Raw genomic sequence first — 14,250 nt, 5'->3', positions numbered from 1 at the left:
GAATCCATTATCTATACCAATTATTTGATTTGGGCATTTGCTACTTTATATTTCAACATAGGTCATAAACTCTTTAAAGATCAGGTCATCTTAAACCTCTTTATTCCCCCTACATTACCTAACACAGCACATTGTACCTAGTACTGCCTTATATCATACTAAAACTGGAAGACAATAATTAGAAATAATTTAATCCACCTCTTTGATCTAATAACATCCATATTATTTATTGGCTGTAGCACTATCTCCCTGACAAAGACCTAGGCCGGGATATTGTTATCCTGGAGTTAGTATTTCATTTTCTCTTTCTTTTCTCAATTCAGCAAATAATTATTCTGTAGGTATTGTTTGTACAGAGTGATGCTGGGAATTCACCATCCCTTCTTTTAATGTTGATCCTGGATACAGGGGCATAGGAGGAAAAACTGGAAAGTGAGGAAGTTCATCTTGAGAGAAGACCCTGCCTACCTGCACTACTATGACCCTGCTGGGGTAAGGTCCTGTGGTTCATAAATCCATTCAAATAAATAAATCCACTGCATTTATAATCTGGGCTTCCTATTCCCCTCTCTACTCTGTTGATATCCCCTTTTTCTCTTTACTGGCCCACTTTTTTTTCTCCCATTCTCCTCTACCTTTTTCTATCCCCTTTCAATGCAAAGGTCTGAGATCTTGGGCCTCTGAGGTCAGTATAAGCTTAGGGATGGAACAAAATATCACTATATTATAATTTATTTGGTCAACTCAACATATTTTTTCCCCAATCTGATATTTTCAGGGGAATTAAATCAGTCCATGGTTTAATATGCATAAAGGTGATAATTCCTCATCCAGGTCAACTTGGATGAGGGTATTGTTTAAGTCCAGCAATTTGGGCTGTTGATTGTCGAAGAGGACTTTTTCCACCATAAAATGAACCACTTTTAAAGCATGAAGACAACTCTGGGTAGGGTGCTCACCCTCTGCTTGCAGCACTGGGCTATTTGACTTCCCCTGGGTGGTTATATTGCTGCATCAGGTGCATGGGACCAAAGAACTCTGGAAACATGTAGCTCTTTTTTAGTGGGATACAGTGACCTCAGTGTCTCCACCTCTCCTGTCACTTTTCTCCAGATTGAAGTCCAGATCGTCTTGCATTTTCTCATTGAGCCTCCTGGCCCCACTGAAGCAGGGTGTGGAGGATCTGGAAGGACCTTAGATCTGTCAGCAGTTTTTCTTTAATCTCCTTCTGCTCTTACTTATTTTGGGGGGCCCTGATCTATATTAGAGTGAGTCTGGCTTTTTCACCAAGAGGATGAGGTCTATCTATACTCTGCATTTTGGAAACATAATGAACAACTCCTTTCTTCTTCAGGCAGAAGATCCCCTGGGAGCAATTCACTTGAGAGGCTGTGTGGTGACTTCAGTGGAGAGCAACTCAAATGGTAAGATGAATTTCTGTGTGAGAGAGGTGTGTCTGCTCAGACTCCCCTCCCACACCTGGACATCCTGGGCCAACATTAATCAATCAATCAATTAATCAGGATAAGCAGGAATGGGCCAGGCATGGTGGCTCCCACCTGTAATCCCGGCACTTTGGGAGGCCGAGGAGGGCAGATCACTTGTGATCAGGATTTCGAGAACAGCCTGGCTAACGTGGTGAAACCCCATCTCTACTAAAAATACAAAAATTAGCTGGGCATGGTGGCACATGCCTGTGAATTGTTTGAGCTTGGCAAGTTGCAGTGAGCTGAGATTGTGCTACTGCACTCCAGCCTGGGTGACAGAGCAATACTCTGTCTCAAAAAAAAAAAAAAAAAAAAAAAAAAAAAAAAAGCAGGAATGAATTTACTGTCTGAAAACCTTGGAGAAACCAGAGTTATTTTTTGTCTCCCAACTGCTGTCCAGGCTCTCCAGGCCTTGGGGAGTTGGATGGCTTTGTGGATGCCTCAAGCAAGTCCCTGAGCAATGCTGGGAAAACTCCATCACTTCACAATGGCTTAGAAGAAGAGCAGTGAGGGGGTTGCACTAGAGGACCCCAGACCACAAGGCTATGATTTGGTGCATGGAATAACCACGTGGGTGTAGTTTGACTTCTCAGGTGCTGAGGACAAATTGTATCTCTGGGATGATGTGGTTTTGACATCCCAAACCCTGGTTTTGTCCTGACATTTTGGTTTGTAGTATGATAAAGGCTGACAGGAAAACATCATAACTGCAAATGCCTAGAGTTTTACTGTGCCTGAATTTGCCCACCTCCACTCCCACCACCTAGAATTATACTTTGGTTTTAGGGCAGGGAGCATGCTGGTTCTTTATTTGATTTGTGATGTTTTAAGTCTTGTCACAGTATTGGCCAGGTTATTGCCTTTTAGTCTTCAGCAGAACTCTGACTTAGCGCTTGATGAAAAACAGTTTAGGCTATAACTTGTGGTACTGTTGGTAGGTCTGGCTTTGTGTATGTATATAAACATATATATATACACACACACATCTGTATTATAAATATAAATATATAAATATATATTATAAATACAAATCTATATTAACAGAAAGACAGATAGATAGGTAGATATCAGGAGCAACCCTTGATTTATATTATGAGCAGAGGGAAGGTACCCATTAGAAACTATTAGAGGTTACTCATTAAACGCTGTTGCTATACAAAGGTGAGAAATTTAGTTTGCCTGTAAACTATGAAAGAAAATGTTTCTCCTTAAGTGTTTTACCTATTTCTTAAAAAAATATATACATACAGTCATACTATATATCTACTCTATCAATACTATGTATATAACTGTGCAATGAATTATTCTATAATCATACCTTGTTTGTATGTTTGAAAGCCACATAGTCAATTTCCTTAGAACATGAAGAAAACAGAGATTTCATGGCTTGCAGAGGAGGGTGGACCAAGTGGTCTTTCTGATGCCTGTGCGTGCTGCCATTTGCCTTCTCTTTCCCCAGGCAGGAAGAGTGAGGAAGAGAACCTTTTTGAGATCATCACAGCAGATGAAGTGCACTATTTCTTGCAAGCAGCCACCCCCAAGGAGCGCACAGAGTGGATCAAAGCCATCCAGATGGCCTCCCGAACTGGGAAGTAAAGACACTCCTGCATTCCTCCTCCCCTCCTGAGGGAAGCCCATGGACAAGCTCAGTCCAGGACCTGTCCACTTCTGTGACAAATCAACGGGAAACAGCCCAGGGGTGGGAAGTTTTCATTTGCAGGGGGGTCTGAATGTAACTCACCATGTGGTGTGCAAGGTTCCCCTGCATTGTATTGCTCACTGCAGCCCCTCTGCCCCTATCCATGACCCCCAAGCAGATATAACAAGCTGTGCAGCCTCAGTAGGCTGCTTGCCCTCTCCAGGCCTCAGGGCCTCTTCTGGAAAATGAAGAAATTCAACTAGTAGATTCCTGAGGTCCCCCCAGCTTAAAAAAAAAAATCTGCCCCATGATTCTAACACTCGCAGTAGTGATAGTGTATCTAGTTGTTCTGCTGGTGTCCTTCCTTGGCTAAGTCTTGGCCTTCAGTTATCTTCAAATGTACCAAAACCTGAGCCAACGCCTCCCTGTGAAACTGTTGCTGATCTGTAGTACAGTACCAGGAAGAAACCTCTTTTGTTCTCTTTAGACATCTTCTACTTGCTCTTGGCCTTGAGATCGTGTAACAAAATGAAGGAGGGCTCTCTTCTTTCTTCCTCATCCTACTCAAAAACTTCCCGAGAGCAGTGGTGGTTTTGAAGCTTTTGACTTCTATTACTTTTGGCAGCCTGGAAAGTTGTGTCTTCTGGGAAAGAGACCCGGGGAGGCCAGGAGTAGCTGAGGGTCCTTTCTGTGCCCTTAAACCGCCCAGAGGAGCCCTATTCCACTCTGGTTTGAGGCTGATCTGAGAGGGTCTCCCTTTGTTCCTTTCTGGAGCATTTCTCTAACGTTTATTACAATTAGGAGGGGGACCCCACATCTGTGAGATTCTGTTTCATTTGAGGTTTACAGAAAAAAAAAAGTGGCCAGATGTGTTCCCCCCATGGGTGAGAGGCCTGGACAACTGCCTGGTGAATGTGTCTCCCGGCAGCTGCAGCAAGTGGAGGGGCTGAACTACTGGCCAGCTCATTGGATGATGGGTTAATACAACAACTGCACTGTAAGGACTCACAGCCACACAGAACTTCTGAGAGGGGCTGTTAGCATTGCGCAGCATCTTCAGTTCTCCAGTAAATGATATTGCGTTCGTGCCTCAGCTTTAAGCACAAGTAGCAGCAGCTCCTGCTTGAGTTCTGAGGGCATCATGGCCCTATGATTAACCAGAGTGATCTAACCTAGACTAAAATTGGGAACTTATTTGCAATTTTTGACCCTGACCACTAACTAGTGATTCTTCTCCAAAATTGAGAAAGACAGCACCCATTGAAGCAGATATGTGTGTGAAAGTATATTTTTCAATTCCAGATTTTTAATTTTAAGGCTCCAGGAAAGAAAGGAGAGTAGAACATTTTTCCTCATTTTATCAAATCCTCTCTTGCCCTCCCTCAATTCCCCTGTAACATTCCTGAGGCTGTTCCCACTCCCAGATGGTTTTATCAATAGCCTAGAGGTAAAGAACTGTCTTTTTCTCTGATTCTTTAATAAATTATCTTTATAGAATATGCACAAGTTTTTCTACACTCAGTGTTAAAGTATTTATTAACGGGAAGTCAACTTAATGTTTTGAAATAAATATATGACTCTGTTTAATGCATTTTTGGTGTGATGACTCTGTTTTGCCTCCTATTGATAACTCTCCCCTCTGGCCGGGCACGGTGGCTCATGCCTGTAATCCCAATATTTGAGAGGCCAAGGCGGGTGGATCACTTGAGGTCAGGAGTTCGAGATCAGCCTGGCCAACATGGTGAAACACTGTCTCTACTAAAAAAAAAACAAAACAAACAAACAAACAAACAAATAACTCTCCTTTCTTACAACTCAGTTTTATTTACTAAGGGTAACACTATCTTTTATTTTTCATCATCTCAATAGCTTTATGATTTTTAAAAATTATTATATGTTAAGTTCTGGGGTACATGTGCACAACATGCAGGTTTGTTACATAGGTACACATGTGAATTGTTGGTTTGCTGCACCCATCAACTTGTCATTTACATTAGGTATTTCTCCTGATGCTATCCCTCCCCCAGTCCGCCACCCCCTAACGGGCTCCAGTGTGTGATTTTCTCCTCCCCGTGTCCATGTGTGCTCATTGTTTAACTCCCACTTATGAGTGAGAACATGAGGCGTTTGGTTTTCTCTTCTTGTGTTAGTTTGCTGAGAAGGATGGTTTGCAGCTTAATCCATGTTCCTGCAAAGGACATGAACTCATCCTTTTTTATGGCTGCATAGTATTCTATGGTGTGTATGTGCCACATTTTCTTTATCCAGTCTATGATTGATGGGGATTTGGGTTGGTTCCAACACTTTGCTATTGTGAAGAGTGCTGCAATAAACATATGTGTGCATGTGTCTTTATAGTATAATTATTTATAATTCCTTGGGTATATACCCAGTCATAAGATTGCTTTGTCAAATGGTATTTCTAGTTCTACATCCATGAGGAATCGCCACACTGTCTTCCACAGTGGTTGAACTAATTTACACTCCCACCAACAGTGTAAAAGCATTCCTATTTCTCCACATCCTCTCCAGCATCTGTTGTTTCCTGACTTTTTAATGATCAACATTCTAACTGGGGTGAGATGGTATCAAATTGTGGTTTTGATTTGTGTTTCTCTAATAACCAGTGATGATGCGCATTTTTTCATAAGTTTGTTGGCTGCATAAATGTCTTCTTTTGAGAAGTGTCTGTTCATATCCTTCACCCATTTTTTGATGGGGTTGTTGGTTTTTTTCTTGTAAATTTGTTTATGTTCTTTGTAGATTTTGGATATTAGCCCTTTGTCAGATAGATAGATTGCAAAAATTTTCTCCCCATCTGTAGGTTGCCTGTTCACTCTGATGATAGTTTCTTTTGCTGTGCAGAAGCTCCTTAGTTTAATTAGATCCCATTTGTCTATTTTGGCTTCTGTTGCCATTGCTTTTGGTGTTTTAGTCATGAAGTCTTAGCCCATGCCTATGTCCTGAATGGTATTGCCTAGGTTTTCTTCTAGGGTTTCTATGGTTTTATGTCTTACGTTTAAGTGTTTAATCCATCTTGAGTTAATTTTTGTATAAGATGTAAGGAAGGGATCCAGTTTCAGCTTTTTGCCTATGGCTAGTCAGTTTGCCCAGCACCATTTATAAAATAGGGAATCCTTTCCCCATTGCTTGTTTTTGTCAGGTTTGTCAAAGATCAGATGGTTGTAGATGTGTGGCATTATTTCTGAGGCCTCTATTCTGTTCCGTTGGTCTATATACCTGCTTCAGTAACAGTACCATGCTGTTTTGGTTACTGTAGCCTTGTAGCATAGTTTGAAGTCAGGTAGTGTGATGCCTCCAGCTTTGTTCTTTTTGCTTAGGATTGTCTTGGCTATGCAGGCTCTTTTTTGGTTCCATATGAAATTTAAAGTAGTTTTTCCAATTCTGTGAAGAAAGTCGGTGGTAGCTTGATGGGGATAGCATTGAATCTATAAATTACTTTGGGCAGTATGGCCATTTTCATGATATCAGTTCTTCCTATCCATGAGCATGGAATGTTCTTCCATTTGTTTGTGTCCTCTGTTATTTCCTTGAGCAGGGGTTTGTAGTTCTCCTTGAAGAGGTCCTTTACATCCCTTGTAAGTTGTATTCCTAGGTGTTTCATTCACTTTGTAGACTTTGTGAATGGGAGTTCACTCGTGATTTGACTCTCCGTTTGTCTGTCATTGGTGTATAGGAATGCTTGTGACATTTGCACATTGATTTTGTATCCTGAGACTTTGCTGAAGTTGCTTATCAGCTTAAGGAGATTTTGGGCTGAGACTATGGGGTTTTCTAAATATACAATCATGTCATCTGCTAACAGAGACAATTTGACTTCCTCTCTTCCTATTTGAATACCCTTTATTTCTTTCTCTTGCCCGATTGCCCTGGCCAGATCTTCCAACGCTATGTTGAATCAGAGTGGTGAGAGAGGGCATTCTTGTCTTTGCTGGTTTTCAAAGGGAAATCTTCCAGCTTTTGTCCATTCAGTAAGATACTGGCTGTGAGTTTGTCACAAATAGCTCTTGTTATTTTGAGATGTGTTCCTTCAATACCTAGTTTATTGAGGGTTTTTAGCATGAAGGCTGTTGAATTTTATCAAAAGCCTTTTCTGCATCTATTGAGATAATTATGTGGTTTTTGTCATTGGTTCTGTTTATGTGATGGATTATGTTAATTGATTTGCGTATATTGAACCAGCCTTGCATCTCAGGGATGAAGCCAACCTGATCGTGTTGGATAAGCTTTTTGATGTGCTGCTGGATTCAGTTTGCCAGTATTTTTTTTGAGGATTTTCGAATTGATGTTCATCAGGAACATTGGCCTAAAATTTTCGTTTTTTGTGGGTGTCTCTGCCAGGTTTTGGTATCAGGATGATGCTGGCCTCGTGAAATGAGTTAAGGAGGATTCCCTCTTTTTCTATTGATTGGAATAGTTTCAGAAGGAATGGTACCAGCTCCTCTTTGTACTTCTGGTAGAATTCGGCTGTGAATCCATCTGGTCCTAGACTTTTTTTGGTTGGTAGGCTATTAGTTATTGCCTCAATTACACAACCTGTTATTGGTCTATTCAGAGATTTGACCTCTTCCTGGTTTAGTCTTGGGAGGGTGTATTTGTCCAGGAATTTATCCATTTCTTCTAGATTTTCTAGTTTATTTGCATAGAGGTGTGTATAGTATTCTCTGATTGTAGTTTGTATTTCTGTGGGATCAGTGGTGATATCCCCTTTACCATTTTTATTGCGTCTATTTGATTCTCTCTCTTTTCTTCTTTATTAGTCTGGCTAGTGGTCTATCTATTTTGTTGATCTTTTCAAAAAATCAGGTCCTGGATTCACTGATTTTTTGAAGGGTCCTTTGTGTCTCTATCTCCTTCAGTTCTGCTCTGATCTTAGTTATTTTTTGCCTTCTGCTAGCTTTTAAATTTGTTTGTTGTTGCTTCTCTAGTTCTTTTAATTGTGATGTTAGGGTGTCAATTTTAGATCTTTCCTGATTTCTCTTGTGGGCATTTAGTGCTATCAATTTTCCTCTAAACACTGCTTTAGCTGTGTCCCAGAGATGTTGATACATTGTGACTTTGTTCTCATTGGTTTCAAATAACTTATTTATTTTTGCCTTCATTTTGTTTTTTACCCAGTAGTCATTCAGGAGCAGATTGCTCAGTTTCCATGTAGTTGTGTGGTTTTGAGTGAGTTTCTTAATCCTGAGTTCTAATTTGATTGCACTGTGGTCTGAGCAACTGTTTGTTATCATTTCCATTCTTTTGCATTTGCTGAGGAGTGTTTTACTTCAATTATGTGGTCAATTTTAGAATAAGTGTGATGTGGTGCTGAGAAGAACGTATATTCTGCTAATTTGGGGTGGAGAGTTCTGTAGATGTCTATTAGGTCTGCTTGGTCCAAAGCTGAGTTCAAGTCCTGGATAGCCTTAGTAATTTTCTGTCTCATTGATCTGTCTAATACTGACAATGGGGTATTAAGGTCTCCCACCATTATTGTGTGGGAGTCTAAGTCTCTTTGTAGGTCTCTAAGAACTTGCTTTATGAATCTGGGTGCTCCTGTATTGGGTGCATATATATTTAGGATAGTTAGCTCTTCTTGTTGCATTGATCCCTTTACCATTATATGATGACCTTCTTTTTCTCTTTTGATCTTTGTTGGTTTAAAGTCTGTTTTATTAGAGACTAGGATTGCAACCTCTGCTTTTTTTTTTTCTTTCCATTTGCTTGGTAAATCTTCCTGCATCTCTTTCTTTGGAGCCTATGTGTGTCTTTGCAGGTGAGATGGGTCTCCTGAATACAGCACATTGATGGGTCTTGACTCTTTATCCAATTTGCCAGTCTGTGTCTTTTAATTGGGAGCATTTAGTCCATTTACATTTAAGGTTAATATTGTTATGTGTGAATTTGATCCTGTCATTATGATGCTAGCTGATTATTTTCCTGTTAGTTATGCAGTTTCTTCATAGCATTGATGGTCTTTACAATTTGGCATGTTTTTGCAGTGGCTGGTACCAGTTGTTCCTTTCCATGTTTAGTGCTTCCTTCAGGAGCTCATGTAAGGCAAACCTGGTGGTGACAAAATCTCTCAGCATTTGCTTGTCTGTAAAGGATTTTATTTCTTCTTCTCTTATGAAACTTAGTTTGGCTGGACATGAAATTCTGGGTTGAAAATTCTTTTCTTTAAGAATGTTGAATATTGGCCCCCACTCTCTTCTGGCTTGCAGGGTTTCTGCAGAGAGATCAGCTGTTAGTCTGATGGGCCTCCCCTTGTGGATAACCCGACCTTTCTCTCTGGCTGCCCTTAACATTTTTTCCTTCATTTCAACCTTTGTGAATCTGATGATTATGTTTCTTGGGGTTGCTCTTCTCAAGGAATATCTTTGTGGTGTTCTCTGTATTTCCTGAATTTGAATGTTGGGCTGCCTTGCTAGGTTAGGGAAGTTCTCCTGAATAATATCCTGAAGAATGTTTTTCCAACTTGGTTCCATTTTCCCCATCAGTTTCAGGTACACCAATCAAACGTTGATTTGGTCTTTTCACGTAGTCCCATATTTCTTGGAGGCTTTGTTCATTCTTTTTCACTCTTTCTTCTCTAATTTTGTCTTCTCACTTTATTTCATTAAGTTGGTTTTCAATCACTGATATCCTTTCTTCCTCTTGATTGATTCAGCTATTGATATTTGTGTATGCATCACAAAGTTCTTGTGCTGTGTTTTTCAGCCTTATCAGTTCATTTGTGTTCTTCTCTAAACTGGTTATTCTAGTTAGCAATTTGTCTAACCTTTTTTCAAGGTTATTAGCTTCCTTGCATTAGGTTAGAACATGCTCCTGTAGCTCAGATGAGTTTGTTATTATCCACCTTGTGAAGCCCACTTCTGTCAATTCGTCAAACTCATTATGCATCCAATTTTTTTCCCTTGCTGGAGAGGATTTGTGATCCTTTGGAGGAGAAGAGACATTCTGGTTTTTGGAATTTTCACCTTTCTGTGCTTGTTTCTCCCCATCTTTGTGGTTTTATCTACCTTTGGTTTTTGATGGTGACCTACGGATGGTGTGGATGTCCTTTTTGTTGATGTTGATGCTATTCCTTTCTGTTTGTTAGTTTTCCTTCTAACAGTCAGGCCTCTCAGCTGCAGGTCCGTTGGAGTTTGCTGGAGGTCCACTCCTGACCTTTTTTGCCTGAGTACCACCAGCGGAAGCTGCAGAACTGCAAATATTGCTGTCTGATCCTTCCTCTGGAAGTCTGTCCCAGAGGAGCACCCACCAGATGCCAGCCAGAGCTCTCCTGTATGAGGTGTCTGTTGGCCCCTGTGGAAGGTGTCTCCCAGTCAGGCTACATGAGTGTCAGGGATCCACTTGAAGAGGCAGTCTGCCTGTTATCAGAGCTCAAATGCTGTGCTGGGAGAACAACTGCTCTCTTCAGAGCTGTCAGGCAGGGACGTTTAGGTCTGCTGAAGCAGTGCCCACAGCTGCCCCTTCCCTCAGCTGCTCTGTCCCAGGGAGATGGGGGTTTTATCTGTAAGTCCCTGACTGGGGCCTCTGGCTTTTGCTCAGAGATGTGCTGCCCACAGAGGTGGAACCTAGAGAGGCAGTCAGCCTTGCTGAGCTGTGGTGAACTCCACCCAGTTCAAACTTCCCAGAGGCTTTGTTTACACTGTGAGCATAAAACCACCTACTCAAGCCTCAGCAATGGCCGACATCCCTCTCCCTGCCAAGCTCCAGCTTCCTAGGTTGGTCTCAGACTGCTGCGCTAGCAGCGAGAATTTCAAGCCAATGGATCTTAGCTTGCTGGCTCCATGGGCATGGGACCCACAGAGCCAGGCACTGGAGGGAATCTCCTGTTCAATCTTCAGTTGTGAAGACCTTGGGAAAAGTGCAGTATCTGGGCAGGAGTGTATCATTCCTCCCAGTACAATCTCTCATGGCTTCCCTTGGCTAGGAAAGAGAAATCTCCCAACTCCTTGCATTTCCTGGGTAAGGCGATGCCCCACCCAGCTTCAGCTCACCCTCCATGGGCTGCACCCACTGTCCAACCAGTCCCAATGAGATGAACAAGTTACCTTAGTTGGAAATATAGGAATCACTAGTCTTCTGTGTTGATCTCGCTGGGAGCTGCAGACCGGAGCTGTTCCTATTCAGCCATCTTGCCAGAAATCCCCGCTTTTTAAAACAAAATCATTTCTAAGGGATAATAAAAATATAGGAAAAGCATATCTTTACTTTCTTAAGAAAGTAGGCTTAAGAAATAGGAAGATTTATGGACAGTCTGCATCACTGATTTTTAATTTACAAGATCTTGATTACAACGGTTAGGCAAAAAAAAAATCCAATAAAGATATAAAAACTACTTACATTAGGGGAAAAGAAGTTTCCTACTGAACGGCTGCCATGTATGGTTGAGCAGAATGTACACCACTGTGTAAGTCCAGAGGGCACTATTCACATTGTAACCTAGGTAACTGTTGTCCCTTGGGGCTTGCATTACACAATTTGCATATCTGTACACAGTAGCCTGATGAGTAATCAAAAAATCATTAAGGCTTCCTAACATGGGCAATTGATTCTTCCTGGTAGAATGAAAGTGTCACTTGTCAAAGTGGATATTTAAAGGATAGGTATAGATGTTTTTGTCTGAACCTCTTTGGCTGAGAAATCAAGCTTAGGCCCTCCCAGACATAGTACTAGGATAATCCACATGGGTCTGAACCCCAGAGTGACAGACTTTATCCCCAGTGATGTGAAGGAAGCCATATACAAACTGTCAAATGCATTAGAAGAAGACTTAAAGCTGAAAAGAAAGGATGGTTAGCATTTACTCAGGATTCCAGTTTAAAGCAGGGGAAAAACAAATCATAAAATAATCAATTGTGGAGGAATTAAGAAAGTTTATGTAAAAGAGGAAAATGTCTTTTGCATCATGTGACTGATAATAAGTCAGAAAAATAAAGACTTCAATCTGAAAAATTTAACATCCTTTGGGAAAAACAGAAGTAGGAATGTAAGGTGAGAATCTTACAGATGGCTGAAAATATAGTACTAGAAGTGACTGGCAAGATGGCCGAATAGGAGCAGCTTCCGTCTGCAGCTCACAGAGAGATCAACGCAGAAGGCAGGTGATTTCTGCATTTCCACTGAGGTATTCTGCTCATCTCACTGGGACTGGTTAGACAGTGGGTGCAGCCCACAGAAGGCAAGCCGAAGCAGGGTGGGGTGTGGCCTCACCTGGGAAGCGCAAGGGGTTGGGGAACTCCCTCCCCTAACAAAGGTAAGCCGTGAGAGACTGTGCCGTGAGGGACGGTGCACTCCTGCCAGATACTATGCTTTTCCAACAGTCTTTGCAACCCGCAGACCAGGAGATTCCCTCGAGTGCCTATGCCACCAGGTCCGTGGGTTTCAAGTATAAAACTGGGTAGCCATTTGGACAGACACCGAGCTAGCTGCAAGGAGTTTTTTCTCATACACCAGTGGCACCTGGAATGTCAGTGAGAACCCTTCACTCCCCTGGAAAGGGGGCTGAAGCCAGGGAGCCAAGTGATATAGCTCAGCGGATCCCACCTCCACAGAGCCCCACAAGCTAAGACGTACTGGCTTGAAATTCTCACTGCCAGCACAGCAGTCTGAAGTTGACCTGGGATGCTCAAGCTTGGTGGGGAAAGGGGCGTCTGCCAGTACAAAGGCTTGAGTAGGCAGTTTTCCCCTCACTTTAAACAAAGCCTCTGGGAAGTTCGGACTGGGCAGAGCCCTCCGCAGCTCTGCAAAGCCACTGTAGCGAGACTGCCTCTCGAGATTCCTCCGCTCTGGGCAGGGCACCTCTGAAAGAAAGGCAGCAGCCCCAGTCAGGGGCTTATAGATAAAACTCCCATCTCCGTGGGAAAGAGCACCTGGGTGAAGAGGTGGCTGTGGGCACAGTTTCAGCAAACTGAAACGTTCCTGCCTGCAAGCGCTGAAGAGAGCAGCAGATCTCCCAGCACAGTACTCAAGCTCTGCTAAGGGACAGACTGCCTCCTCAAGTGGGTCCCTGCCCCCCTGTGCCTCCTGACTGGGAGACACCTTCCATCAGGGGTTGACAGACTTCATACAGGACAACTCCAGCTGGCATCTGGCAGGTGCCCCTCTAGGACAATGCTTCCAGAGGAAGAAACAGGCAGCAATCTTTCTTGTTCTGCAGCCTCTGCTGGTGAGACCCAGGCAAAGAGGGTCTGGAGTGGACCTCCAGCAAACTCCAGCAGACCTGCAGCAGAGGGGCCTGACTGTTAGAAGGAAAACTAACAAACAGAAAGGAATAGCATCAACATCAATAAAAAGGACGTCCACACAGAAACCCCATCCGAAGGTCACCAACATCAAAGGCCAAAGGTAGATAAATCCATGAAGATGAGGAAAAACCAGCACAAAAGGCTGAAAATTCCAAAAATCAGAATGCCTCTTCTCCTCCAAAGGATCACAAATCCTCACCAGCAAGGGAAAAAAACAGGATGGAGAATGAGTTTGATGAATTGACAGAGGCAAGCTTCAGAAGGTGGGTAATAACAAACTCATCCGAGCTAAAGGAGCATGTTCTAACCCAATGCAAGGAAGCTAAGAACCTTGAAAAAAGGTTAGATGAATTGCTAGCTAGAATAACCAGTTTAGAGAAGAAATAAATGACATGATGGAGCTGAAAAACACAGCACAAGAACTTTGTGAAGCATACACAGGTATCAATAGCCAAATCGATCAAGCAGAAGAAAGGATAGCAGAGATTAAAGATAAAATTAATGAAATAAAGTGTGAAGACAAGATTAGGGAGAAAAGAATGAAAAGGAATGAACAAAGCCTCCAAGAAATACGGGACTATGTGAAAAGACCAAACCTATGTTTGATTGGTGTAACTGGAAGTGACAGGGAGAATGGAACCAGATTGGAAAACACTCTTCAGGATATTATTCAGGACAACTTCCCCAACCTAGCAAGACAGGCCAACATTCAAATTCAGGAAATACAGAGACCTCCACAAAGATACTCCTTGAGAAGAGCAACCCCAAGACATATAATCATCAGATTGACCAAGGTTGAAATGAAGGAAAAAATGTTAAGGGCAGCCAGAGAGAAAGGTCAGGTTACCCACAAATGGAAGCCCAT

The 14,250-nt window shown here is 42.2% G+C and overlaps 1 protein-coding gene across 1 annotated transcript in view; it reads left to right on the top strand.

Moving 5' to 3' along the window:
• The window catches only part of PLEK (pleckstrin), a 32,382-nt gene extending 27,665 nt beyond the window's left edge, over positions 1-4,717 (top strand). The window contains exons 7-9 of the mRNA XM_003830916.4: positions 409-492; positions 1,355-1,424; positions 2,947-4,717. Of these exons, the coding sequence (XP_003830964.1) occupies positions 409-492; positions 1,355-1,424; positions 2,947-3,083 (291 nt within the window). The 3' untranslated portion in view covers positions 3,084-4,717. The remainder of the gene's footprint in view (positions 1-408; positions 493-1,354; positions 1,425-2,946) is intronic.
• The last annotated feature ends 9,533 nt before the right edge of the window (positions 4,718-14,250 follow it).

The sequence above is a fragment of the Pan paniscus genome, chromosome 12 (genome assembly GCF_029289425.2).
Source record: "Pan paniscus chromosome 12, NHGRI_mPanPan1-v2.0_pri, whole genome shotgun sequence".
NCBI lineage: Eukaryota > Metazoa > Chordata > Mammalia > Primates > Hominidae > Pan > Pan paniscus.
Note: the sequence above shows the minus strand (reverse complement) of the source record. Positions and strands in the feature narration are given on the sequence as shown.